The sequence below is a fragment of the Cebus imitator genome, unplaced genomic scaffold (assembly GCF_001604975.1).
Source record: "Cebus imitator isolate Cc_AM_T3 unplaced genomic scaffold, Cebus_imitator-1.0 Scaffold171, whole genome shotgun sequence".
NCBI lineage: Eukaryota > Metazoa > Chordata > Mammalia > Primates > Cebidae > Cebus > Cebus imitator.
Window position 1 is genome coordinate 3,764,338 of NW_016107486.1, and position 25,917 is coordinate 3,790,254.

Here is a 25,917-nt window from a genome sequence, read left to right on the forward strand (position 1 = left end):
AAGAGCGAAACTCCGTCTCAAAAAAAAAAAAAAAAGAATTTAAACTTTTTGAGTTGTTTAAAAAATGGGCAGTAGAATATATTTCTATTTTGAAATATGATTATGAGCCCTGTTGCTTTCAAAATAAGCAGAATCTTAGAATCTCCTAAACTTAAAATATTTAAAGATTCATGGATTTAGAATTCTTAGGCTACAACTATTTTCAGAGAGTAACAAAAAAGCTACACATTCTCATAGAGGTGAGCCCCCATATAGCTGAACATTGACTGAAAAGCTCGGCTTCCTTTCATTAGCTTGTAATCTCTGTTTCTGTAAGGAGTACTGTTAGTTTGTAATCCCTATTTCTACAAGCAGCACTGCTTTTATTCAAGTTTCCTCTCTAATTTGTGATGTTCTCTATCCTAAACAAAATCCAGGCCAAAAGCTCTGGTAGGTGAAGTAAGATGGGTTAAAACACATTTTAAGTGATAAGAGTAACCTAAATACTGGCCTCCTGCTAAGGAATCTGAAACCTTAAATGAAAGAAAGTTGAAACTTTTTATTTTTATTTTTTAATTTTCACTCTCAAGAATTTAGTGGAAAATTTATAGTCTTTGTATGTGAAGTTTAAATAGATGTATTTAGTGAGTTAAATACATATCAAAATACGCAGTGAAGTAAATCTTAAACCAGAGTTGACGCTTAGTATCTATTGGTAATAAACGTAATTTTTAATTTTTAAAATAAAGATATATTATTCTAAGTAGCAAATTTAGTAGCAAAATTAATTTTTTTGTTTGAGATGGAGGCTTCCTCTGTCTCCAGGCTGGAGTGCAGTGGCGCAGTCTCTGCTCACTGCAACCTCCATCTCCCGGGTTCAAGAAATTCTCATGCCTCAGCCTCCCGAGTAGCTGGGACTACGGGTGCACGCCACCACTGCCAGCTAATTTTTGTATTTTTAGTAGAGACAGGGTTTCACTATGTTGGCCAGGGTGGTTTCAACCTCTTGACCTCATGATCCACCCGTTGGCCTCCCAAAGTGCTGGGATTACAGACAGGCATGAGCCACCGTGCCTGGCCAACAGAATTATTTTCTAAAGGTGATAGAATTGATTTATAAAAATCCATTATGGAGGATCTTTATCTTGAAGTTCAGTTAGGAGTATCACATTTCCCTTGATATTAACAACAAAGTTGCATTTGCTTTTATCATTTTGTGTTCTTTCCTTGTCTGGCTGCACAAAATGTTTAGCTATCTATAATCTCACTGAAATATCTCCTAAGATTATTTTGTTTATGCAATGGACCAAATTGTCTGCAATTATTCATAAAGATAGCTAGTATCAATATTTTTATGTCCACTTGCCAACATTTAATAGGCAGTTTTGAAGTGTTTTGTATAGTTTTGTTTGGTTTTGACACATACTTTGTATCATGTCTTCCCAAAATCCATTAGTGGCCATAGTTGAAGGATTCCCTTTCATTGCCCAGAACACTATTCTTTTATTTTAATGGGTTGCTTGCAAAGTAGCACATGAGGTTAATTCACTGTTATATCACTTCTTATGTAGTTATTGCATAACAACTATAATTATTGCCCTGCATTAGGACTGAATATAGTATAAAGTACTCTAAAACATAGTTGTTACCCTCGAAGAGGAAGAATTACAGAGATCATGTTGTAAAGTAGTGTCTGACTCAAAGCAAATGCGAGTACTCAGATACTAGATCTTATCATTTAAAGAAGAAAGAGATAAACAGCATCTACAATATCTGGGAGATACCTTACAAAGAAGATTCCGATGTATTAGTTTATAAATATTAGCAAATGAATAAATAAGTCAGTGAGTGATTACTGGAAAATGTTACGAAATTTAGAAAGGCTAAGAGAAGGGGAAAAGGAATTCCTCGTGAATGTTCTAATATGAACTTGAAATCAATTCTGAATAAAATATAGTTAGGACTATAAGGAAACCAACCTGGCTGGAGGCAAATAGGATCAATTTGGAGGATTAGTTTGATTAAGAAACGAGACTTATGTGTTAGGCAAACTCAATTTCCAATTTCACTTTTGCCATTTGCTAACCAATCAACTTTAGGCCTTACTATCCTTGTCTATAAAATGCAGATATAATCCTACCATATGGGATTGCTGTAAGGATTCAATGATAATAATAAGAACTTGACACAGTGGCTAAATGAAATATAATAAAGTTATACTTTAATAGTGTATGTAAGCTGAATTGTTTAGAAGACTTGAATGTCAAAAAAGTTAGAATAATATCTTGGAGGCAATCATAAATTCCTGAAGGTTTTTGAAAAGGCATTCTAAATAAGCAGTGAAGCAAAATCATTCTGACTCTGGGTAGCAAAGAATAGATTGAGAAAGTCAGTAGATCCAGTCTTGCATGATAAAGGCTTCAACTAAAGTGATGCCAGTTTAACAGAAATGAAAATATAAATATGAGATGTACTTGTCATAAAAAACAGTTCTTAAGAGATAATTGGCTATAGGAAAGGAAGAAAGTGAAAATTCAAAGGTGAGACTGAGTTTTTGTGGTTGGGCCTTTTATTTTGGTATTCATTTTTACAGTTCTATTTCTTCTGTGTAAAATTTCCTAATCCATTATACTGAAGCTTCCATATGGTACTGTTCTTGGAACCCAAGATTACATGTCCCACAGATTAGATCTTAAATCAATAAGAACTTCGTACATATGTAAAAAAAAGACGTTTTAACCTTGGAAGAAAATCATACCATCTAGTTAAGTCATATCATCTCATAGAGATTCTTGGTAATGCTTTTCAAATAAAATTATCGACTGTACTTCCTTCTTGAGTATTTAGGATGTATCTGTTTAGCTGAAAAGACCACCTGCCTTTCAAGTTTTTTTCTCAGCTCAAGGAGTATTTAGCTTGAGAGGACTGAAATTGCCATCTTACAAGTGCAGGTAGTACATGAGTGGAATGGCTTCCAAAACTTAATCAAGCATAGAACCTACCAACCCTGGCAAACTTCTCAGGAAAAAGAAAATTTTCCTCAGAGAGCCACAGAAGGACGAATATAGTTTAGCTACACAGGGAAGAGTCATGATAGGAAACAAAAGGTATCCTGGTACTGTAGCAAGAGCACTGGACCAGAAGGCAGAAGACGTGTGCCCCAGCTGGGCTTTGATGGACAAGTCACCTAACTTTCATTAGGCCTCAGGGACTGCATCCTGGAGCCTAATGAGAAGGTTGGACATAACCTCTAACCTACACTTTGATTCAAATATTCTGGGATTCTAAGTCTTTACAGCAATTAATGAAAGTTTTTAGGAGTCAGCAAAGAATAGAAAAAGTAAAGACAATCTGCAGACCAAGGAATGGAATACTGGAAATCGTAAAGAGATGAAGAAATCAAGAATCAGGGACAGAGGGAGAGTCCACACAGAAAATCATGGTCCAGGCAGGGCATCTGCATGAAAGACACAGAACTGTTGAATAGCTCACATGCTGTTTATGTAACAGAGACCAGTTCTTATATTTTAAAATGATATTTTACTTACTTTAAAGTAAATTTACTTTAAAATAATAATAACCACAACTTGAAAAACAAGTGCTATTCAGAGATAACTTGAAGCACTTCCCTAGCTAGCCGTGGTCTCATTTGAAACAAAGGTCTCATTTGTATGATTTGATCACAGTAATAATAACAAGGTAGTGGCCTAAAGCAAGGACTTTACTGCGTATAATCTCAAACAGCACCCCAAGGCCACCACAAATAAATAAAACATATTGTACGAAATATGAATAGTGGATATTTTCTCACTATTATATAACTAAAAGCACCTTTCACAGTTTTTTTTTTTTATTTTATTTTTTATTGGTTTCACATTCAGTCTTTAAAAATGGGACTAAGTGTGGTGGCTCACACCTATAATCTCAGACAGGTGGATCATTTCAGCCCAGGAGTTCTAGACCACCATGGGCAACATATCAAAACCATGTTTCTACAAAAAATACAATAATTAGTTGAGCATGGTGGTGCACACCCTGAAGTCAGCCCTAGTTACTCAGGAGGCTGAGGTGAGAGGATCACCTGAGCCTGAGGAGGTCGAGGCTGCAGTGAGCCGTGATCATGCCACTTCACTCCAGCCTGGACAACAGAGTGAGACCTCATCTCAGAAAAATAAAAACAATTTAAAAATTAAAATGTTCTGCATATGCTGTAGCTGTACAACGATCATAGATTGAGGCTAGTACCTTGGAAATCCTTTCTCAATAAATCGGTCTTAAAACCTCTGCTCACCGGGCACGGTGGCTCACGCCTGTAATCCTAGCACTTTGGGAGGCCGAGGTGGGTGGATCACCTGAGGTCAGGAGTTCAAGACCAGCCTGGCCATTATGGTGAAACCCCATCTTTAAAAAATAAAAATAAAAATAAAAAAAACTTCTGCTCTATTAAAATTCTGAGCCACCAGGTGTCAGAAATGTTTTTATTTTTCTTACCTTTCATAGACAGACTTGGAAGTAATAAAATAAATGTTATTAAAATGTAGAACAGATATCTTTTTAATCTGTGTTCATGTTGCCCTTCCAAGGTCTGTGAGCCCCTGAAATTGTGTGTCAGTCTGGGGTTTTGTATGTTTGTGCATTTTTTCCTGAGAAAGTATTTGTAGTTTCATTGAATTCTAAAAGAAATCCATGACCCAAAGTAGGTAAGAAATTTCTATTCTGTGACCTAAAATTGACAAAATCATTAAGCTAAGCTTCATGAAATATTTGTAAATATTACCTGAAAAAAATACTCAACACTAAAAATATAATTAAAATTTTCATTGATCTCAATCCCTAGCTAATGCTCTGGCTAAGTTATGACATCATCACAAAAATCACAAAGCTCCTTCAAGGAATAACATTCCTCAGACCCAGGTCTCAACTAGAAATTAATCATGCACATTGCAACATGCAATTTAGAGACAATTTCTGGGATCTAGACAAGTTTCTGTTTAATTTGGTCAGCTCTCCTTGACTCAACTTGGAATATGAAATACAAAGATCTCCACACTAACTTAATTACATAGATGTTATCCAAAACCCAAAGCAAAAACACTAACTCCTTCCTTATCAAAGTGGTTTTCAAGTGTTCATTGCAAATCATGCTAGGTCTGAATTTTCTTTCCACTTAGAAAAATTTTTCTCTCCTTATTTTAATGTTAAATTCTTGATCAATAATACCATTTAATGCAAATCTTACTTGTCACTGCACAGGCAAACTGGAGTAAAAACTCAATCTTTTCTGAAAAGTTTTTGCATATATTTATGCAGAGCAATTTAGCCCAAATTCTGCCTTTGGAAATGAGTGTACAAATCCAATGAAGCAAAAAGAGCCTTGTGCTTGTCTACTGGAAGGAATAATTTGGGAAGAAAAGTAATAGCACAGCTACAAGTTAAATTGAAAACTTAGTAGAGCATTGATAATGCTAAAAACTGGCTACTCTTTGAGGCCTAAATAGTTGATAAAGAGTAGAATTGTGAATACAAAAGCCCTTCTTTAAAAGCAGACATATTTAGTTCTTAACTCTTCATCATTTGACAGCTTATTGATTCTTATTTACTTTTTGTGTTTTCCTGATTAATAAAATAGTTATTTTTTCTCAGTAGGTCATTAATTGACTTTACACAGAGTTCTGGGGGTTTATTGTAAATTCTCAGCTTTTTTGCTAACTTGCTCCATTCACCTTTATTTGGAGGATGTCATTAATTAAACTACAAAAGTAAATCCTATGTGATATTTGCTTCTCTCTACCTATCTCATCTTGTTATATGGAATACGCATAGAATTTTTGTGAAGATACTGACAATGCAACTACCATTTAATAACACAATGAATAGTCTATGTAGAGTTGGTTATTCATATTTCATAAAGTTATTATTTTATTATTATCAAGATCCTTAGAAAATTGTAGCACACATATATGTATACACACACACACACACACACATTTGCTGCTAACAAAAAACTTAAGTCAAATGAGTTTTCCAAACTAGAATTTTAGTTTGATTTTAAGAAAGGTATAAAATAAAGATGTAGTATGATAGAATATAAAAATAAATTATAGATTTTTAACTCCTACAAAAAAAATCCAAAAAAAGACTTTTACTTTTTCTTAGGGTCTCTAATACTTATTAGGGAAAGAACATAGTTGCTAGCCAGAAATCTCTTTTTCTGAAAACAGAGATATATACTTTTTCTTGTTTTGTAAATGGCACACTAAGCAGGACTCAAGCCTATTCACAGTCACATTCATTTAATTCAGCCTAAGGGAAAAGACTCACCTTGTCTATATAAATATGTGTGAAACAGCAAGTTTTCTCTCTAGGCCACTGAGAGTTCTATTAACCTCCTGTAGCTCCTATCTGATGGGGTATATTTGCTAATTGATGCATTACTCATACTTCTCTGCCTGACCTGTTCCTGTCAAATAAAGTAGCGCCCTCATAGAAGCCAAATACCTCACATGTCCTCCAGCCTGTGACTAGAGGGAGAAAACCAACTGAACCAAAGCAAACATAACAAGGAACAATGAATGTTTTTCTAAGAACCTTAAGAATAACCCATAATTTAAATCTCAAATTTTATTTAATCCAAAACAGAATATATTTTGGCTTGAATAAAATAATTCTATAAGGCCTTATAATACAAAACAACTGAAAGCTTTGTTTTTTACTAATTATTACAGTATCATTTCCCACTACCCAGAAAATTTTGGGTGTGTGGGGAAGCATAAAGAACAAATGCAATTTAAGTTCATCATAATCTTCCACCCAGAGATTGTGATTTGTTATATTTTTTTCCATATTCTTTTCAATAATCAACATTATATATACATATAATTATATCTACATATAGTTTATTCTCAGACTAAGATCAAAATGAATACAAACGTGTTTCTTTTTCCACTTGACATTATACTATAAGCATTTCCTCTTGCCATTGAAATTTTTTAAATTGTTATCAAACATCAATCATATGGATCATTTGTACCTATCAATACTATCACCCCAGAAGCTTTGTAATATATGGTACCTCAATCTAGAAAAACCTGATACAGAAGAGTTAGGTCTGAGCATCTGTATTTGCAATAGGTAGTTATTATACTCAAGTCAAACTTGAGACCACTGGTGTATACAAAAATCTACTTAATCTTCCTTTCTTTAGATATGTAGATTGCTTTCAATGTTTAGCTCTCTATATATACACACAATGATATTTATAATAAGTCATTTTGGCAGCACTTTTAATTTCTTAGGATTGATTGCTCCAAGGGGAATTATTTAAGTGAGGGTGAGAATTGTCTTAAAGCTTTTGTTGTATAAAGACAAATTATTTTCCATTTTTAATTTTTTCCCCTTTTTTAAAATTTATTCTAAAAAAAAAAACGGAAACGTGCAGAATGTGCAAGTTTGTTGCATAGGTATAGGTGTGCTATGGTGGTTTGCTGCACCTATTGACTCATCCTTTAAGTTCCCTATGCTCACCCCAACCCCGCAGCAGGCCCTGGTGTATGTCATTCCACTCTCTGTGTCCATGTGTCCTCAATGTTCAACTCCCACTTATGATGAGAACATGTGGTGTCTGGTTTTCTGTTCCTGTGTTAGTTTGCTGAGGATGATGGATTCCAGCTTCATCCATATGGCTGCATAGTATTGCATGGTATATATGTACCACATTTTCTTTATCCAGTCTATCATTGATGAGCATTTGTGTTGGTTCCATGTCTTTGCTATTGTAAATAGTGTTGCAATAAACATACATGTGCATGTGTGTTTATAGTAAAATGTTTTATATTCCTTTGCGTATATGCCCAGTAATGGGATTGCTGGGTCATGGTATTTCTGGTTCTAGATCCTTGAGGAATCACCATACCGTCTTCCACAATGGTGGAACCAATTTACATTCTCGCCAGCAGTGAAAAAGTGTTCCTATTTCTCCACAGCCTTGCCAGCATCTATTGTTTCCTGACTTTAATAATCACCATTCTGACTGGCATGAGATGGTATCTCACTGTGGTTTTGATTTACATTTCTCTAATGATCAATAATGTTGAGCTTTTTTAATATATGTTTGTTGGCTGTGTAAATGTCTTCTTTTGGGAAGCATCTGTTCATATCCTTTGTCTGCTTTTTGATGGGGTTGTTTTTTCCTTGTACATTTGTTTAAGTTTCTTGTAAATTCTGGATGTTAGACCTTTGTCAGATGGGTAGATTGCAATAATTTTCTCCCATTTTGTAGATTGCTTGTTCACTCTGATGATAGTTTCTTTTGTTCTGCAGAAGCTCTTTAGTTTAATTAGATCCCATTTGTCAATTTGGGCTTTTATTGCAATTGCTTTTGGCATTTTTGTCATGAAGTCTTTGCCCATGCCTATGTCCTGATTGGTATTGCCTAGGTTTTGTTTTAGGGTTTTTATGGTTTGAAGTTTTACATTTAAGTCTTTAATCCATCTCAAGTTAATGTTTTTATAAGGTATAAGGAAGGGTCCACTTTCAGTTTCTGCATATGGCTAGCCCGTTTTCTCAGTACCATTTACTGAATAGGAGATCCTTTCCCTATTGCTTTTGTCAGGTTTGTCAAAGATCAGATGGTTGTAGATGTGTGGTGTTATTTCTGATGTCTCTGTTCTGCTCCATTGATCTATATGTCTCTTTTGGTACCAGTACCATGCTGCTTTGGTTACTGTAGCCTTGTAGTATAATTTGAAGTCAGGTAGTGTGATGCCTCCAGCTTTGCTCTTTTTGCTTAGGATTGTCTTGGCTATACAGTATCTTTTTTTATTCCATATGAAATTTAAAATAGTTTTTTCTAATTATTTGAAGAATGACAATGGTAGTTTGACGGGAATAGAATTGAACCTATAAATTACTTTGGGCAGTATGGCCGTTTTCATGATATTGATGCTTCTGATCCATCAGCATGGGATGTTTTTCCATTTATTTTTGTCCTCTTTTATTACCTTGAGCAGTGCTTTGTAGTTCTTGAAGAGGTCCTTCACATCCTTTGTTAGCTGTATTCCTAGGTATTTTATTCTCTTTGTAGCAAATGTGGATGGAGTTAATTCATGATTTGTCTCTCTGCTTGCCTACTATTGGTGTAAAGGAATGCTTGTAATTTCTGCACATTGATTTTGTATCCTGACACATTGCTGAAGTTGCTTATCACTTCAAGATGTTTTGGGGCTGAGATGATGGGGCTTTCTAAATATAAAATCATGTCATCTGCAAACAGAGACAGCTTGATTTCCTCTCTTCCTATTTGAATGCCCTATATTTCTTTCTCTTGCCTGATTGCCCTGGCCAGAACTTCCAATACTATGTTGAATAGGAGTGGTGAGAGGGCATCCTTGTCTTGTACCAGTTTTCAAAGGGAATGCTTCCAGCTTTTGCCCATTCAATATGATATTGTCTGTGGGTTTGTCATAAAATAGCTCTTATTATTTGGAGATGTGTTCCATCAATACCTGGTTTATTGAGAGTTTTTAACACGCAGGAATGTTAAATTTTATCAAAGGCTTTTTCTCATCTATAGAGATAATAATGTATTTTTGTCTTTGGATCTGTTTGTGTGATGGATTATGTTTATTGATTTGCATACATTGAACCAGCCTTGCATCCTAGGGATGAAGACAACTTGATCATGGTGGATAAGTTTTTTCATGTGCTTCTGGATTCAGTTCGCCAGTATTTTATTCAGGATTTTGGCCTCAATGTTCATCAGGGATATTGGCCTAAAGTTTTCTGTTTTTGTTGTGTCTCTTCCCAGTTTTGATATCAGGATGATGTTGGTTGGTAGGCTATTAATTATTGCTTCAACTTCAGAACTTGTCATTTGTCTATTCAAGGATTCTACTTCTTCCTGGTTTAATCTTGGGAGGGTGTATGTCGTCCAAAAATTTACCCATTTCTTCTAGATTTTCTAGTTTATTTGCATAGGGGTGTTTATAGTTTTCTCTGATGGTAGTTTGTATTTCTGAGGGGTCAGTGTTGATACTACTTTATCATTTTTATTGTGTCTTTGATTCTTCTCTCCTTCTTTATTAGTCTAGCTAGTAGCATATCTATTTTGTTAATTTTTTTCAAAAAAAATCAGCTCCTGGATTCATTGATATTTTTGGAAGGTTTTTCATGTCTCTATATCTTTCAATTCTTCTCTGATCTTAGTTATCTCTTGTCTTCTGCTAGCTCTCGGATTAGTTTGCTCTAGCCTTTCTAGCTTTTTTAATTGTCATGTTAGGGTGTCAATTTGGGATCTTTCTAGCTTTCTGATGTGGACGTTTAGTGCTATAAATTTCCCTCTTAATACTGCTTTAGCTGTGTCCCAGAGATTCTGGTACATTGTCTCTTTTTTTCATTGGCTTCAAAAAACTTCTTGACTTCTGCCTTAATTTCATTATTTACCCAGGAGTCATTCAGGAGCAGGTTGTTCAATTTCCATGAAATTGTTTGGTTTTGAGGGAGTTTATTAATCCTGAGTTCTAATTTGATTGCACTGTGAGAGAGTGTTTGTTATGATTTTGGTTCTTTTGCATTTGCTGAGGAGTGTTTTACTCCCAATTATGTGTTCAACTTTAGAATAAATGCCATGTGGCACTGAGAAGAATATATATTCTGTTGATTTGGAGTAGAGAGTTCTGTAGATGTCTACTAGGTCCACTTGATCCAGTGCTCAGTTCAAGTCCTGAATATCCTTGTTAATTTTCTGTCTCATTGATCTGTCTAATACTGACAGTGTAGTGTTAAAGTCTCCCACTGTTATTGTGTTGGAGTCGATGTCTCTTTGTAAGTCTCTAAAAACTTGTTTTATTAATCTGTGTGCTCCTCTATTGGGTGCATATATATTGAGAATACGTAGCTCTTCTTTTTGAATTGTTCCCTTTACCATATGTAATGCCCTTTTTCTTTTTTGATCTTTGTCTTTTTCGATCTTTTTAAAGTCTGTTTTGTCAGATACTAGTCCCTGCTTTTTTTTTTTTTTTTTTTTTTTTTTTTTTTTTTTTTTTTTTNTTTTTTTTGCTTTCCATTTGCTTGGTAAAATTTTTTCCATCCCTTTATTTTGAGCCTGTGTGTCTTTGCACATGAGATGGGTCTCCTGAATACAGTACACCAACGGGTCTTGACTCTTTATCCAATTTGCCAGTCTGTGTCTTTTAATTGGGGCATTTAGTCCATTTACATTTAAGGTTAATATTGTTATGTGTGAATTTGATCCTGTCATCATGATGCTATTTGGTTATTTTGCACACTAATGGCGGGTTTTTTGTAGTGACATTGGTCTTTATATTATGGTGTGGTTTTCTGGTGGCTGGTACTGGTTTTTCCTTTCCATATTTAGTGTTTCTTTCAGGAGCTCTTGCAGGACAGGCCTTGTAATAATGAAATCCCTCAGCATTTGCTTGTCTGGAAAGGATTTTAGTTTTCCTTTTATTTTTCCTTCACTTATGAAGTTTAGTTTGACTGGATAAGAAATTCTGGGTTGAAAATTCTTTTCTTTAAGTGTGTTGAATATTGGCCCCCAATCTCTTCTGGATTGTAGAGTTTCTGCCAAGAGATCTGCTATTAGTCTGATGCACTTCCCTTTGTAGGTGACTTGGCCTGTCTCTCTGGCTGCCCTTAACAGTTTTCCCTTCATTTTGACCTTGGAGAATCCGATGATTATGTATATTATGGTTGATCTTCTCATGGAATATCTTAATGGTGTTCTCTTTATTTTCCCAACCTAGGCATATGGCCTGTCTTACCAGATTGGGGAAGTTCTTCTGGATAATATCCTGAAGTGTGTTTTCCAGCTTGTTTCCATTCTCCCTGTCTCCTTCTGGTACTCCAATCAATCAAAGGTTCGGTCCTTTTATGAAGTCCCATATTTCTTGGAGGCTTGTTTATTCCTTTTCATTCTTTTTTCCCTATTCTCATCTGCATGTCTTATTTCAGTAAGGTGGTCTTCAGACTCTGATATCCTTTCTTCCACTTGGTCAATTTGGCTGTTGATACTTGTGTATGCTTCACAAAGTTCTCATGCTGTGTTTTTCAACTCCATCAGGTCATTTATATTCTTCTCTAAACTGGTTATTCTAGTTAGCAATTCCTCTAACCTTTATCAAGGCTTTTAGCCTTCTTTGCATTGGGTTAAAACGTGCTTCTTTAGCTCATTTTTATTATCCACTTTCTGAAGACTGTTTCTGTCAATTGATCCACCTGATCTTCTGTCCAGTTCTGCACCCTTGATGGAGAGATGTTGCGATAATTTGGAGGAGAACAGGCACTCTGGCTTTTTGGGTTTTCAGCATTTTTTCATTGATTCTTTCTCATCCCCATGAGTTTGTCTAGCTTTGGTGTTTGAGCCTGCTCACCCTTAGATGAGGTTTTTTGGGGGGGCTTTTTGTTGTTGTTGTTGATGCCGTTGTTGCTTTCTGTTTGTTTGCTTTTCTTTCAAAAATCAGGGCCCTCTTCTGTAGGGCTGCTGCTGTTTGCTTGGGGTTTACTTTAGGCCCTATTCATCTTTTCACTCCTGTGCTGGGAGATGTCACTCAAGGAGAATGGAAAGCAGCCAAGAGGGGTGACTGCTTCTTCTTTTGGGACCTCTGACCTTGAGGGACGCCAACCTGATACCAGTAGGATCATTCCTGTCCTATCTGACAATCTTTGTTGGAGGGTCTCACTCAATTTGGTGGCGTGGGAGAGCACGACCCATTTAACAAAGCACTTTGTCCCTTGTTGGAGAGGGTATGTTTCAGTGGGGAGAAACCCACCCATCTGGGCTGCCCTATTCCTCAGACCTACCAGGAGTAGAGGCTAAGTCTGCTGGTCCTCAGAGACTTCAGCCACCCCTACCCCTAGGAGCTCAAGCCCGGGGAGATCCAAATTCTTTCCCTGAGCCTCTGGCTGGAGTTATTGAAGATCCTGCCGGGAAGCCCTGCCCACTGAGGAAGGATGAGTCAGGGTTAGACCTGAAGAGGCACTCTGGCCACAGACTGCCACAGCTGGTGTGTTGGGCTGTGGGGACAAATCTTGGGACCAAGCCATCCAGTTTCCCTAGCTCCAGCAGAGGAAAAGTGCAGCCTGCAGCTATAGAAATGTGTGCTGCCCTTCCCCCACCCAGGGAGCTTAACATGTTAGACAGTTTCGAGTCCCAGTACTGGCTGCAGCCCCTCCCCCAAGGAGCGGAAAGGGCTTTGCTAGGCTTAAACAGATTCCAGCTGAGAGTCCGTTAAGAATCTGCATGTTCCAAGGTTGAGATGCTAGGCCCAGGTGGTGTGGGTTCAAGAGTGGGATCTTCCCATCTGTGGGTTGCACAGTTTTGTGAGAAAAAGCACAGATTCCCCTGCTGGGTAGCACAGCCACAGACTCCCTTGGCTGTGGGTAGGTGTTTCCCCTTCCTCAGGGGTTTCCCCTTCCCCATGTGGCTCTCAGGTGAGCTGCCCGGCCACACTGCTTCTCCTTCTCTAGGTGGGTCACGCCAGCCTTCTAGTCTATTTTGATGAGAGAACCTGGTTACTTTGGTTGCCTGTGAAGGATTCACAGCTTATTCTGTTTTTCCTTATGGGAGCCTCCAAATACCACAGCTTCTAGTCAGCCATCTTGGCCCTGCCCATCGTATGTCCGGTTTTCAATTTTATCATCAGTGAATGAGAATGCCTGCTCATCTTATTAAATCCTTGACTATAAAACCATATCTTTATTTTTATGTTTCCTCTTATGAATGGTGAGAAATGAATTTGCATTGCTTTAATTCACATTAGTTTAACTGCAAATAAGGCTGAATTATTTTTATATGATTTTAGTTTAACTTCAAATAAGGCTGAATTATTTTATATAATTTATATTTCTTGCTGCATAAGTTATCCATATTTTTTGCTGACTTTAAAGAAATGTTCTTATTTACACAATTTCTTATTGTCGCACAATTTTTAAGTGTTTTTAAATTATATTAAGATTTACTGAGGACTATGAAAAAACCTCTCAGCCTCATTCAGGTAAATATTCTGGACATTTTAATATTGATATTTAAATTTTATAGAATATAGTATGAAGAGAGCACTCCAGTGAAGAGGTCACAGGTCTAAAACTGTGTATACAATACTCATACTCCTTATCTTGGGGCTAGAAGTGTTTTGGATTTCAGATTTTTGTTTTGGATTTTTAAATATTTGCATTATACTTACCAGTTCAGCATCCTTAATCTGAAAACCTGCAATCTAAAATGCTTCCCAAAAAAATCTTTTAAGAGCCAACGTGATGCTCAAACAAAATGCACATTGGAGCATTTCAGATTTCAGATTTTTGGATTAGTGATACTCAACTAGTATAACTAATGGATACTTTATTATAAGGATAATAATGCACTAACAGCATTATACAGTAGTTAAGACAGCAAACTGCATTAATTCCATGTACTATTGCCATCATAGCCAACAATAAAGTGTTCATCCTATTAAGCGAGATAGAACTGAATGTGTTTAAACCAAATCAAAGATAATACTGCAAATTATTTGTTCTACAAACTACACGTGTCCCTTGAATATCTTGTGGGCAGACAATGACTAAATCTAAGTTGTATGATCAGTCCTTTACAACAATATTTACAAATCCAGGAAATCATAAAAATAAAATCAAACTTTACTAAGAGTTTTAAAATTTGCCCCATTTACTTAGGTAGACATTTTATCAGATATACACTTTCATACATCACCAACAGAGAAATTATACTATAAGAAATATGGTCTAGAAGTAAATGTAATGAGCAAGGCATAAAAGTAAGCATAAATGCATACGCAGATCTATATAATTTAATGATAAGTTATTTATGGAGGGGTAAAGAGTAAACAATAAATGTCTTAGCCTGGATTAAGCATGTTTTTCACAAGAAAATTTTACTTTACACTAGATTAATGTGCCCAAAATTATTAATAATTAATGGAAAAAATTTACATGTTAGTTCCACTACTAAAACTTTGGTTTTATATGGCATTTCAGCAAAATTCTCATAAACAAAAGCAAGTCTCCAAGCTAGGGCAGTAAAGTATGGATTTTCATAATCTAATTCATTTGAAGAATATTCCAGAAATAAAAACTTGTCAAAGTTTTTCAGAGGTCCTGGAAGTTGACCAAGGGAGCATTTTCATTCCAGGCCTGAATTAAATTCCCTATCATCTCATTACTATGAGAAAAGCTATTTGGGAAAGGGATTTTCTCATCTAGATTTTCACTAAGATATACAAGGCAAAGGAAAACACATTACCTTGAACCTACTTCAATCTGTGCAAGGTCATTGTCAACACATCTGGTTCTCCAATGTGGTTTACACATCCAGAAAAAATGTGGTGCCTTGTTGCTTCTTCTTCTATTTTTAAATAAAAAGCAATTCATTTCAACTGACTTTGCAAAAGCTACATTTATGCAATAAAAGGAATGCTTAATGTAAGAAATAGCTAAAAATATTTTTCTTTGTCTACCCTTATCTCCTTGGCAGGTCACTATCACAGCAACACTGATACTTAATTAATCAGGGCAAGAATACCCCTTATAATCAATATGAGTTTCTGACATTGATTTTGAAGACTATGTCTGAAATGTTTGAAGGGGATTTTGAAACAATAATAAAATGTGCTGCAGCAAGTATCTGCTTTCTATATCCTCATTTATCTGACTTCTTATGGCTTCTTTAGCCTTGTTTATCATTACTCCTTCAGGATTTCACTTTCTTTTTAACTTAATAAAAAGTACTTTTCAACTTAGTCCAGTAAAATGAGTGAAGTAATTATATTCTTCATATACATATGAAGTAATTATATACATCAATGACATATATATGTCATTGATGATTCTTATTATTAATAACACATAGAAGTGATTCATTCTATAAAATAGATGTCCAAATGTTCATTATATATGTGGTTTATGTTACAGTTTAAATAGCAATCTAAAGAGGTTTTTAGACCTAAACTTATTATATGAGGGAATTACATCTTTAGTTAGACAATTGTAGAAAATAACACACACTTTTAATATACATAGAAATCTTGAAATACTGAAGAATATCTCCAGATATTGATTAGAAAATGCCTTCTACTATGCATCATTAAAGAAAGGTAAATTTCATATATGATTGTATTAAGTGGACTTTATTGAGGTACCACATATTTCTGGAAGGAAAATATGTAGAGTAGTTGTGAACTGTGTAGTTACTTATCAACTAGTCCTGTGTATAAAATTACACACATAATATGGATAGCAGTGTGAAACTAAACTGTTTTTACATGGCCTATTAGATGGTATTAGAAAGATAATGTTTTAGAATAAGTTTGTAGAAAGCTTGATTCCAAACAATTTTTTCAACATAGAGCTTTTTTTCCTTATCCATTCCTTTATTTTGTTTTTTTGTTTTCTATTGTGCTGTGAAACTGTCTTTGGATATGGCTAATAACCCTGTTAAATAACCCTCTCATGAAATAATTTTAGTTTTATCAGAGAAATGGTCTAAACCAACATAGAAAATAATTGGAATATTACTTCATTTATAAAAATCTAATATTAATGTTTAAAGCTAAACTAAAATGAATTACAAAAATAATTTTCTCCAAAATAGAGAATTTTAGTAGTTAACCTTAATTTATTGAAAGACAAATTTCATTCTCTGTAGACACAAAATTAACTAAAACAATTTTCCCAGCAGAATTTTAAAAAAATAGATGTCTCTATCTTCACTGAATATTCATTCCTATATTTCAGTCTGGTCCTTTGGTGACTCAACTAACAACTTGATATTGTTCACATTAGGAAGTACATGCGTTATTTTATACCACTAATGTGGCACTTACTTGGAAATGTAGGAATAGCTAATTATTTAATTAGCATTCAGTAGGTGGGCAGTCTAACTCTCAAGAAGAGTTAATACTAAAAACTCTTAAGTGTGTGGTTTACTTATGAGACCTGTTTACTCTCCAAGTGGATCAGACCATCACAAAATGGAAGAGCACATTGTTGACCTGAAATATTATGAACACATTTTAAGACAATAAACACTTTAGTAGTCTAATTAGTGTTAATATATGCAGCACTTTATTAGTCAGCTAAATGTCATTTCGCTTGCAAATCAATTATTCAAGTGCTATTTGATAATATGGTCATTTTATTTTATCTATAATTCATTTGGCACTAAGTAATCACCAAACTCAGTGTTTATAAAATAGCATATCACAAACGTTACCCAAATTCCCTCAGCATATGAGCCTCTCCTTAAATTTAACAGAAACTTCATTAAATGATGGAAAAAAATCTCTTGAAATACCTATTGGGTCATTTAAAAACTTTAATTTGAAAGCAGGAAAGACACCAAACACATGGGAGGCAAAAGGCCATGACCACCGCCCCCCACTTTGTTTTCTTTTTTGAGATGGCGTTTTGCTCTTGTCGCCCAGGCTGGAGTGCAATGGTGCGATCTCAGCTTACTGCAACCCCCGTCTCCCAGGTTCAAGTGATTCTACTGCCTCAAACTGCTAGGTAGCTGGGATTATAGGCACCCGCCACCACGCCCAGCTAATTTTTGCATTTTTAGTAGAGATGGGATTTCGCCATCTTGGCCAGGTTTGTCTTGAACTCCTGACCTCAGGTGATCCACCCGACCTCGGCTTCCCAAAGTTCTGAGATTACAGGCATGAATCACCTCACCCAACTCATGATACTTTTTTTTTAATCCTCTTAAAGAATAATCAAAATATGCCCTCCCCATTTCCCTTCAGAGAAAACTATGGAGGAAATCTAATCGAGTGGGTTTGTTTGCAAAGTCAGTATCACATGCAGCATGACTTCCTGGGGTTTAATGACTTAATCAAATTGGATATGCAATCTTAATTTCTAAATAGCATTCAATGCCTTTAAGAATCAGCACAAAATTTAGATATAAGAATTTTTCCCTAGAGCTGCTGCTATCTCTTGACTGTCATGTGGCTTCCAGTCCATGAAGCAAATGATCAGAAAACCCTAGATTCTGAAACCAATTAATCAAACAAACTAAACTCACATAAAAAAATTAAAGGAGTGATAATTATGCCATACTCTCTGTTGTCAGGGAATCAGTACAAAAAAATTAGTGGCTGGTTTGATGGTTTGTATATGCCATTTTGTTTTTCCTTGTGGAAATGAATTTTAACTTCATTCTCTTTTGGATCATTGGCATTCTTAGAAGCAATGGAATTCAAGACACAATTCTTTCTCAATTACTAGTAAATTCCAGTTTATTACTGTTTTGCCAAAAAACATCCATGTAATTGATTGATGATGATATCAGTTATTAGACAATAAACAAACTGTGAAAGAGAACAGTACCAAATACTACATGTTTAATACATTTGAAATTAGTTACAATTGCCTGTGGTTTGGACTCCAGTGGAAGGGGCTGCAGGATGGCAAAATGAGAGGTTTATTTAGCGTCTGGGGGAAGCTTATAAAGAGCTTAAGTCCTCATTCCTTCTAACATCTTAACAGCTGTGCAGTTTCTTACAAAATATGTTTTATCGTTTCAAGAAATGCTGTTAACCTCGCAGTTTTAAAACTGAATGAACAAGGCCTCTTGGACAAATTGAAAAACAAATGGTGGTACGACAAAGGAGAATGTGGCAGCGGGGGAGGTGACTCCAAGGTTAGCCTCAATGTCACCAAAAGCGGGTAAACAGTATGTAAAGTAATAGGTGCATCTGCTGGGAGACTTATGGTTTGGACCTAATAATACCCAGTCGAACTGCTAGTCAAGTTCCTTCACAAACTTACGTATGCAATTACTGTCAATGCAAAAATATTTGCACCATTACCTATTAAGTGACCCACTAACAAACCTAATGAAAATAGTCACTGAAAATCTCTGCCTTTGAAGAGGTTGTGGATCAGACATTATAGTCCTATGAATCTCAATTTTGGAAAGTAAGAAGAGATGCAAGTTTCTGAAACAGCAATTTAGGGAAGAGAGGAGAGAGCAGAGAGGGTAAGTCTGTCTCGTTTTCTTCACTAGAACTTCTACCAAATGTTGTTCATTATCAGCAATCACCTGACTCCTGACTCCACCTAGACCTGTCTAGGTTGCCTACTAAAAAGTTTTCTCCATCTAAAATTCTCAGGTTCTGTTCAAGTTAAATAACAAATCAAAGACTGTGATATGAACTACACATTTTTTGCCTTCCATAAATGGATCAAAATGCAAAATGATCAGGAAACAAAAACAAAATCAGCTTAGTTTTGTCTTCACTTCATATCTTACCTCCAGCTTCATAAAATAATAGCTTCTTTAAATTTCTAAGCAATATAGAATTTCTAAGTAAATTTCTAAGCAAAAGTAGGCAATTAACAGAAGATACTTGAGTCCCAGAACACTTTTTCCCTATATATCAGTATTTTTAGACTTAAAAAAAAAATTCATGAATGGGAAAATTCTCACCCGATCTAAAAAGCCTTTCAAATTGAGCTCACTTACACATTCCCATCTCATAACTAGTTCTATTGCAGCAGAAGGAAGGACAAACTTTTGTTTCCATTGTAGGCACCATCTTAAGGAGTACTAACTTATTTTATATTTTGGAGCTCCAACTTTCTCAAATTTTCTGATAGTTTTCATAAACATAGAAATATATATACATAGAGAAAATTATTAAATTTTATACTAATAACCTAGCCTTCATTCATGCAAATTAGTAATACCAGAAAATATCACAAAATAACACCAGAGAAAATCAAAACAAAGATATTCTATTCCATTAGAAAAAATCTTCGTTTTCAAATTATTATCACAAATATAAGAGAAGTAAAACACTGCTTTACCAATAAAATTTTCTACAAATATAAATAATGAAGTCCCATTTTAGTGTACATTAAAGATGTTTTCCAGAGAAAAATAAGCAAACATAATAGAAACATATATATGTTAGAAAAATCCATCTAACAAAAGTCATTTTAAGTTATTGAAATGGACTGGACAACTCATTCAGATTTAATTAGCTTGTATCCAACTCATTTTTTGGTACATAATGGACAGTCAGTAAATATTTGTTGTCCAAAAGAATAAATGTATATTTAACCTTGTAGTTTCCAAAACCAAATTGTTTGTTCTTATAGTTATGCAGTGACATTACTTTCACCAAACATGAACTACAAAATGTTTTAGAATGAATGTTATTTCAAATTTTAACAAGTAGGTTTCCAACACGTCATAAAAAATTAACGTAAAATGTTCTCCCAAAATGAAATACATTATGTTTTATTTTTCCTCAGGAAATATGTTTTTATACTAAAAAAAAAAAAAATCCACATTGGTTGTATATTGGTCTAAGGTTTATCATCAAGAGAATAGATTGTTGCACTCTAAATATTAATAATACCCTACTCTGAATTTGTTATAAAAGATGATATTTTAAATGGCCTGACCTAACTTAAATCAAAGTAAATTAACTGGAGGTAGTTGTTGGTTTTTCATTTTCATTTTGTACCTTCTTTGGGTGACTGATTTTCTTTGTAAACTTAACTTGCCCCTCCCATTTGGCCTGATCTTCATCAAAAAAGGTAAAATAAGGAGAAAAAGTCCTGCCATGAGAAATGCAACTGGTTCTAAAGCCTTTGTAAAACCAGCGCAGAAAAGATCAATGCTGCCAATTCAGTGCAGAGGGAGAAATAGAGAGAGAACTCAGCACACACATGCTGAAATACTGGCTTAGCTGGCCTTCAATACAGAATCTTGGTAGGAGAAAACTAAACTGTCTTAACAGTGACTCATCCAACAAAGGAGGGAAATATGGAAACCTGTACCACACATGGAAAGGTTTCTATGAGAGAGCTGATGCACTTGTCATTCACAAGAACATAACCTCTCCAGCCCTCCATTCAGCAGCAAATTATTAAGCTTCTATTTCAACAGGACCATGTGCCAGTACCTGTGTAGAAAAGGAAAATTACCACTGTCCTTTCCCTCAAGGAACTCATGATTTAATGTAACCAACAACTGGATTATTTGGAGTGGCTGAGGCAGTTTCCCTGCCACACTCCAGGCCATGCTGTAATTAGCATTCCCACTCACCTGACAGCCATTCCCAGCACTATGAAGCTCTGACCATAGCAGTCCTCAGCCGAGAGGCTTCTCCTTGAAAAGTAAAAATTTAAGAAAAGATATGAAGAACAGCATCCTGCATCTTACACAAAATAAAGCAGAAATGCATGATTTACAAGGTACAAATTCCTTCATTTGAAAACTTGATCCTTTGATAGTGTCCATATAAGTTAATCGTATTGTGATACAGTACTTTTTTATGGTCCTAAGAAATTCATACTCACTTTTGGGAATAAAATAACAAAAATTACTACTTGGCAATGAATGAGCCAATTTAAAAATATTGATTGCAATGTCTAAAATGTATTCTTCACTTTGATTAACCTAGTATGGCTTAGTCTAAGCACAAACCTTACAAAGAATTTGTATGCCAATTTTTATGCCAGTTATTCAATCCCGATTCTAGTTAGAAATTTTGGCAACAGCTGCAACCATTGGTCACCCATTATTACAGCTACAAAATTATTTTTTCTGTTAGCTGTATACTTTATTCTCTTTCTACATGTGTAAAATATGCACACTTATAGATGTGGATATTCATATAAAAATTATTTTGTAAGTGTAATCATACCAAATAATATTTCCTCTAGATGTTATATTTGGTCACACATTTTCTGATGTTTAATTTGGCACTTTGAAGAATACAGCCCATGACTTTAATAGATGCTATACTTAAAAATAACCCGGTTTCCTCTATCACTGCCATGACAACCAATGCAATAATGAAGGAATTTGTACAGAAAATAAGCATTCATCAGCAGGAAAAAATGGAAAGTAAAAAAAGTTGTAGTAAACAAAAAACACTAAAGGAATCTAGCCCTTGGAGAAGGACTTCCCAATAATGAATTCCTTGTTCTGATATTCCACCAGTTGAACATTAATCATTGTTAATACTAAATATCTTATATTCAAAATGTTAATCTAATCTTACTCTCTAAAACCAAGCTACTGGTGTGAAATAGCAGAAAGGATAAAGAGGCCAGAGGAAAGAGAAGGACATAGGAGAAAAGACTACCTTAAGAGGGGAGAAAGAAGCCTAAGGCAGTCTTCATCTAATTCACAATTTTGCCTTCAGTTGTCCCTTCTTGAAGAAACTTGTTCGAGACCAGCCTGGCCAAGATGGTGAAACGCCGTCTCTACTAAATATAAAAAATTAGCCAAGTGTGATGACAGGCACCTGTAATTCCAGCTACTTGGGAGGCTGAGGCAGGAGAATCACTTGAACCCGGGATGCAGAGATTGCAGTGAGCTGAGATTGTGACACTGCACTCCAGCCTGGGTGACAGAATGAGACTCTGTCTAAAAAAAAAAAAAAAGAAAAAGAAGCTTGAAGGAAGCTCTCTAACTATCCTCCAGTTGTCAGCACTAAGCCCTCCTCTTTCCAGCCACCCCATTCAAGAACTGCAATATAGGCTTGTATAGTTTAGCTGCACACGTTACAAAGGTTTTGAGGAGCTTGCCTGGGGACCTAAAAACAGAGTATCAGTTCAAGAAAAAACTGCTCTGAATTAAAAAAAAATCTTGCTCTGTCATTTTTAAAATCGAGCCTCTGTGTAGAGTACCTACACTGAGTCAGATACTCTGGAAAATACTGTTTACAAAGATAAATGAGCTGTGGCTTCTGCTCTCAAAGGATTTGCAGTGCACTAGTAAACCCACAGGTGTGGTTATTTGTAGCAATCACTTCACAAATGGAGGTGAGTGGTCAGGAGCAGACAGTAGTGGTTGGTATAGATAGAAAAACCTAGATTGACTGGGTTTAAAATAACCAAGCACCCCAATTAACCATAATCCTCACTCAGCCCACCTCAAATTCAGCTTTTAGTAGAAATTTTGCTCATGCCAAATTTTAATCCAAAAAAAAAATATTATGTCAGATTATATTATTTAATCAAAAAACATATAATAGTCTAGGATCATGGCAAATGCATATTACTTCTTCAGTGGAACAATGAACCTAAGCCACAGCAATATCTCATAACATTGAAACAAAATTTAAATTATATCCAGAAACCATATAAACAAAAATAAAAATTTATATTTTAGAATTTCATATAAAATTTATATTTTAGAATATTTTTTTTTCAAAACTAACTGTACAAAAAAGAATTTTAGTTTAACCAGAAAGCCCAATTAATTAGAAACATCATTTTGTGAGTCTTCTGTTATTAATATTTTTCATTGCAAAAGCGATGAAGTCATACTGTCAGGAATCCTGATTAGGCTGCTGCCTCGCTGTGTGACTTGATGAATTAAGCTGCCCATGCTTTGGTTTCCTCATGTGTAAAATGTGAATAATATTAGTGAACATGTAAAAAGCTTTTAATAGTGACTGATACATAGTAAATGCTCAGTAAATGTTAGCAGTCATGATCACCATAATTCTTAATGCATTTCCTAGTTGTGTAGATAGGTTTATGGAATGAATGTTCAATAAATGCATGTCGTGTAATTCCAGATGCACCCAGCATTTCTTAGAAGAACTGAGGCACATTAAGGGATACAGGCAGGTAAAATGTCTACAGGAATATGACAAGTCTGTCTCAGAACTAAATGAAAAACCAATCAGACACCAAAACAGTAATAACAAAAGGTCCTAGGAGTTTCTGCTTCCCCTTCATCATCTTAGCCTTCATATTATAATATGGGAGTGAAAAATGAAAGAATTATTAAATTCCTTGGAATACTGACACCAGGTAATAACTGAACTCTTCCTCCCTGAAACTCCTAATACAATATTTAGTGTTGAAGGAATCAAAGATGGTAGAGGAGACAAATAGAGACTCTTACAAAAAGAAGACTCCTCTTAAAATAAGAGGAGGTTGTCTCTTCAGAAAAATCTTGGTTACCTCTAACCTGTCTTTGTTGGTAAAAATTTGTGGAATATATTATAGTCACTTCATTTTGTACTTAAAGTACATTAATATAGTTTAAGACTCAACATAAATGAAAAATAAATAGATGATAGATTCAAGATAGATGAAAATTGCTTCTGGTTATATTATTTATGTTAAAGACTGCAATTAAGAAGAAAAATATTATCATGGGCTTATATCTTAAAATAATGATTTACATATTTGTCTCATGATGACATTCCTCTGCATAAGATGATCTTTTATAACACTGAAATCACCCGCTTTTTTCAGTTAGGTGGTGAAAAGTGGTCAAGAAATCAATTTGATAATAGATACTGCAGACATGTTTTTATAGCGTAAAATCGAATACCATGAGCTGAATCATAATGCATGCAATGAATGAAATCAGTCCTATCTAGTTTCTATTTCAGCCTGTCAACCTGCAGCCACTTCCTTAATTTTGAAAGAGAACAAAAAGAAGCTTCTAGATTGTGAATGACTGCCACATTTATGTGGGGAAAATTTCAAATGTTCCAGAAACCCAACCAAAGCCAATAGTTTTGAATTCACAGTAATTGCATACATTTTATTTAAAAATCCTCTCTAGCAGTATGTGCCTGTTACCTAAAGCGATGGAGCAGGCCCCAGTTTTATGTCTGATTCTAAACCTGGGCCTACAGTACAAGACATAGCACCTACTGTGGCCTCTGCTCTGTCACTTTGCCATGCGATTCTAATGTAGTTTTACTTGAATAACATAAAATAACATATATAATGTTATTTATGTTATTTTCCACGTGAAGAACTCCTGTAAACCTTGCCGTTTTGAAACTCAGTGAGGCAGGCGTCTTAGACAAGCTGAAAAACAAATGGTGGTACGATAAAGGTGAATGTGGACCCAAGGACTCTGGAAGCAAGGTCAGTCGCTGCAGTTCGGGGCCTCCTCTTGTGTTCACAAAGCAGTAAATGGGAGCAATTGTCAAAAGTATATGGAAACCATAACAACTGAACATGTCTCTAACATTCAGCCACTGCCTAAATTAAAAGCTAATGTAATAAATTTCAAACATAGGTATGGCCTTTTCAGGAAACTGCAAACTGCTCCCCAATATTAAGACTTTTAAATAAACTTAAAACTGCAAAAATTTATAAAATAATAAAATTCCTCTTATGTTATTCTCAAATTTACGTACCACTAATAAAAGTAATGTTTTTTGGTGTAGTTTTCTTGTTTGTATTGGAGGCAAAGACTTCAAGAAATCATCTTATTTCAAGAACTGATGTGTTCTCAAAACAGGAAATCAGTGGTATACCAGAAAAAGAAAAATTTAAATATTAATTAAATGCTTATTCAGAAGTTCAGTCTTTTGTCACCATAGTGCCAAGCGTTCCACTTTAGTTTGAAGAAGCCCTATATTTCTGTGCTGGTAAACAGAGTAAACCTTTCAATTCGATTCCCCCAATTGAAATTGTTTTAATTAATCAGTGTTTATGAATAGTATTCTCAAGTTCTAAGATCTCTTAATCATAAATTCTTTTTAAAACATTGCAGGAAAAAAAATTAAAAATGCAGGAACCTCTATGCCTAATTCTGTTGAGCACAAATAAAAGTAGTGTAAATAAATTATGTTTTATTTTTGTAAAAAAATTACAAGTTTATCCATGAATCTAAATACCTACACAAGTTGATACAATATAGTAACAGTGCTTAAAAGCCAGAGTTGAAGATTCTTGGAATCCTCTTTTATTTCTTTCTGCATCTTCTTTAAGAAAGAAAACAAGGCCGGGCGCGGTGGCTCAAGCCTGTAATCCCAGCACTGTGGGAGGCCGAGGTGGGTGGATCACGAGGTCAAGAGATCAAGACCATCCTGGTCAACACGGTGAAACCCCGTCTCTACTAAAAATACAAAAAATTAGCTTGGCATGGTGGCGCGTGCCTGTAATCCCGGCTACTCAGGA

The 25,917-nt window shown here is 35.1% G+C and overlaps 1 protein-coding gene across 7 annotated transcripts in view; it reads left to right on the forward strand.

Moving 5' to 3' along the window:
* Nucleotides 1-25,917, forward strand: part of GRIA4 (glutamate ionotropic receptor AMPA type subunit 4) — a 386,448-nt gene that overhangs the window by 350,767 nt on the left and 9,764 nt on the right. For 4 of the 7 annotated variants that reach the window (XR_005202842.1, XM_017544804.2, XM_037744399.1 and 1 more), the window contains one exon: nucleotides 24,762-24,876. Coding sequence is in view for 5 of the 7 variants with exons in the window: in XM_017544804.2 (XP_017400293.1) it covers nucleotides 24,762-24,876 (115 nt within the window). In the remaining 2 variants the exon portion in view is untranslated. Of the gene's footprint in view, nucleotides 1-18,540; nucleotides 18,656-24,761; nucleotides 24,877-25,917 lie in introns of all 7 variants that reach the window. The other 3 variants (XR_005202841.1, XM_017544805.2, XM_017544803.2) reach the window with 1 other exon arrangement.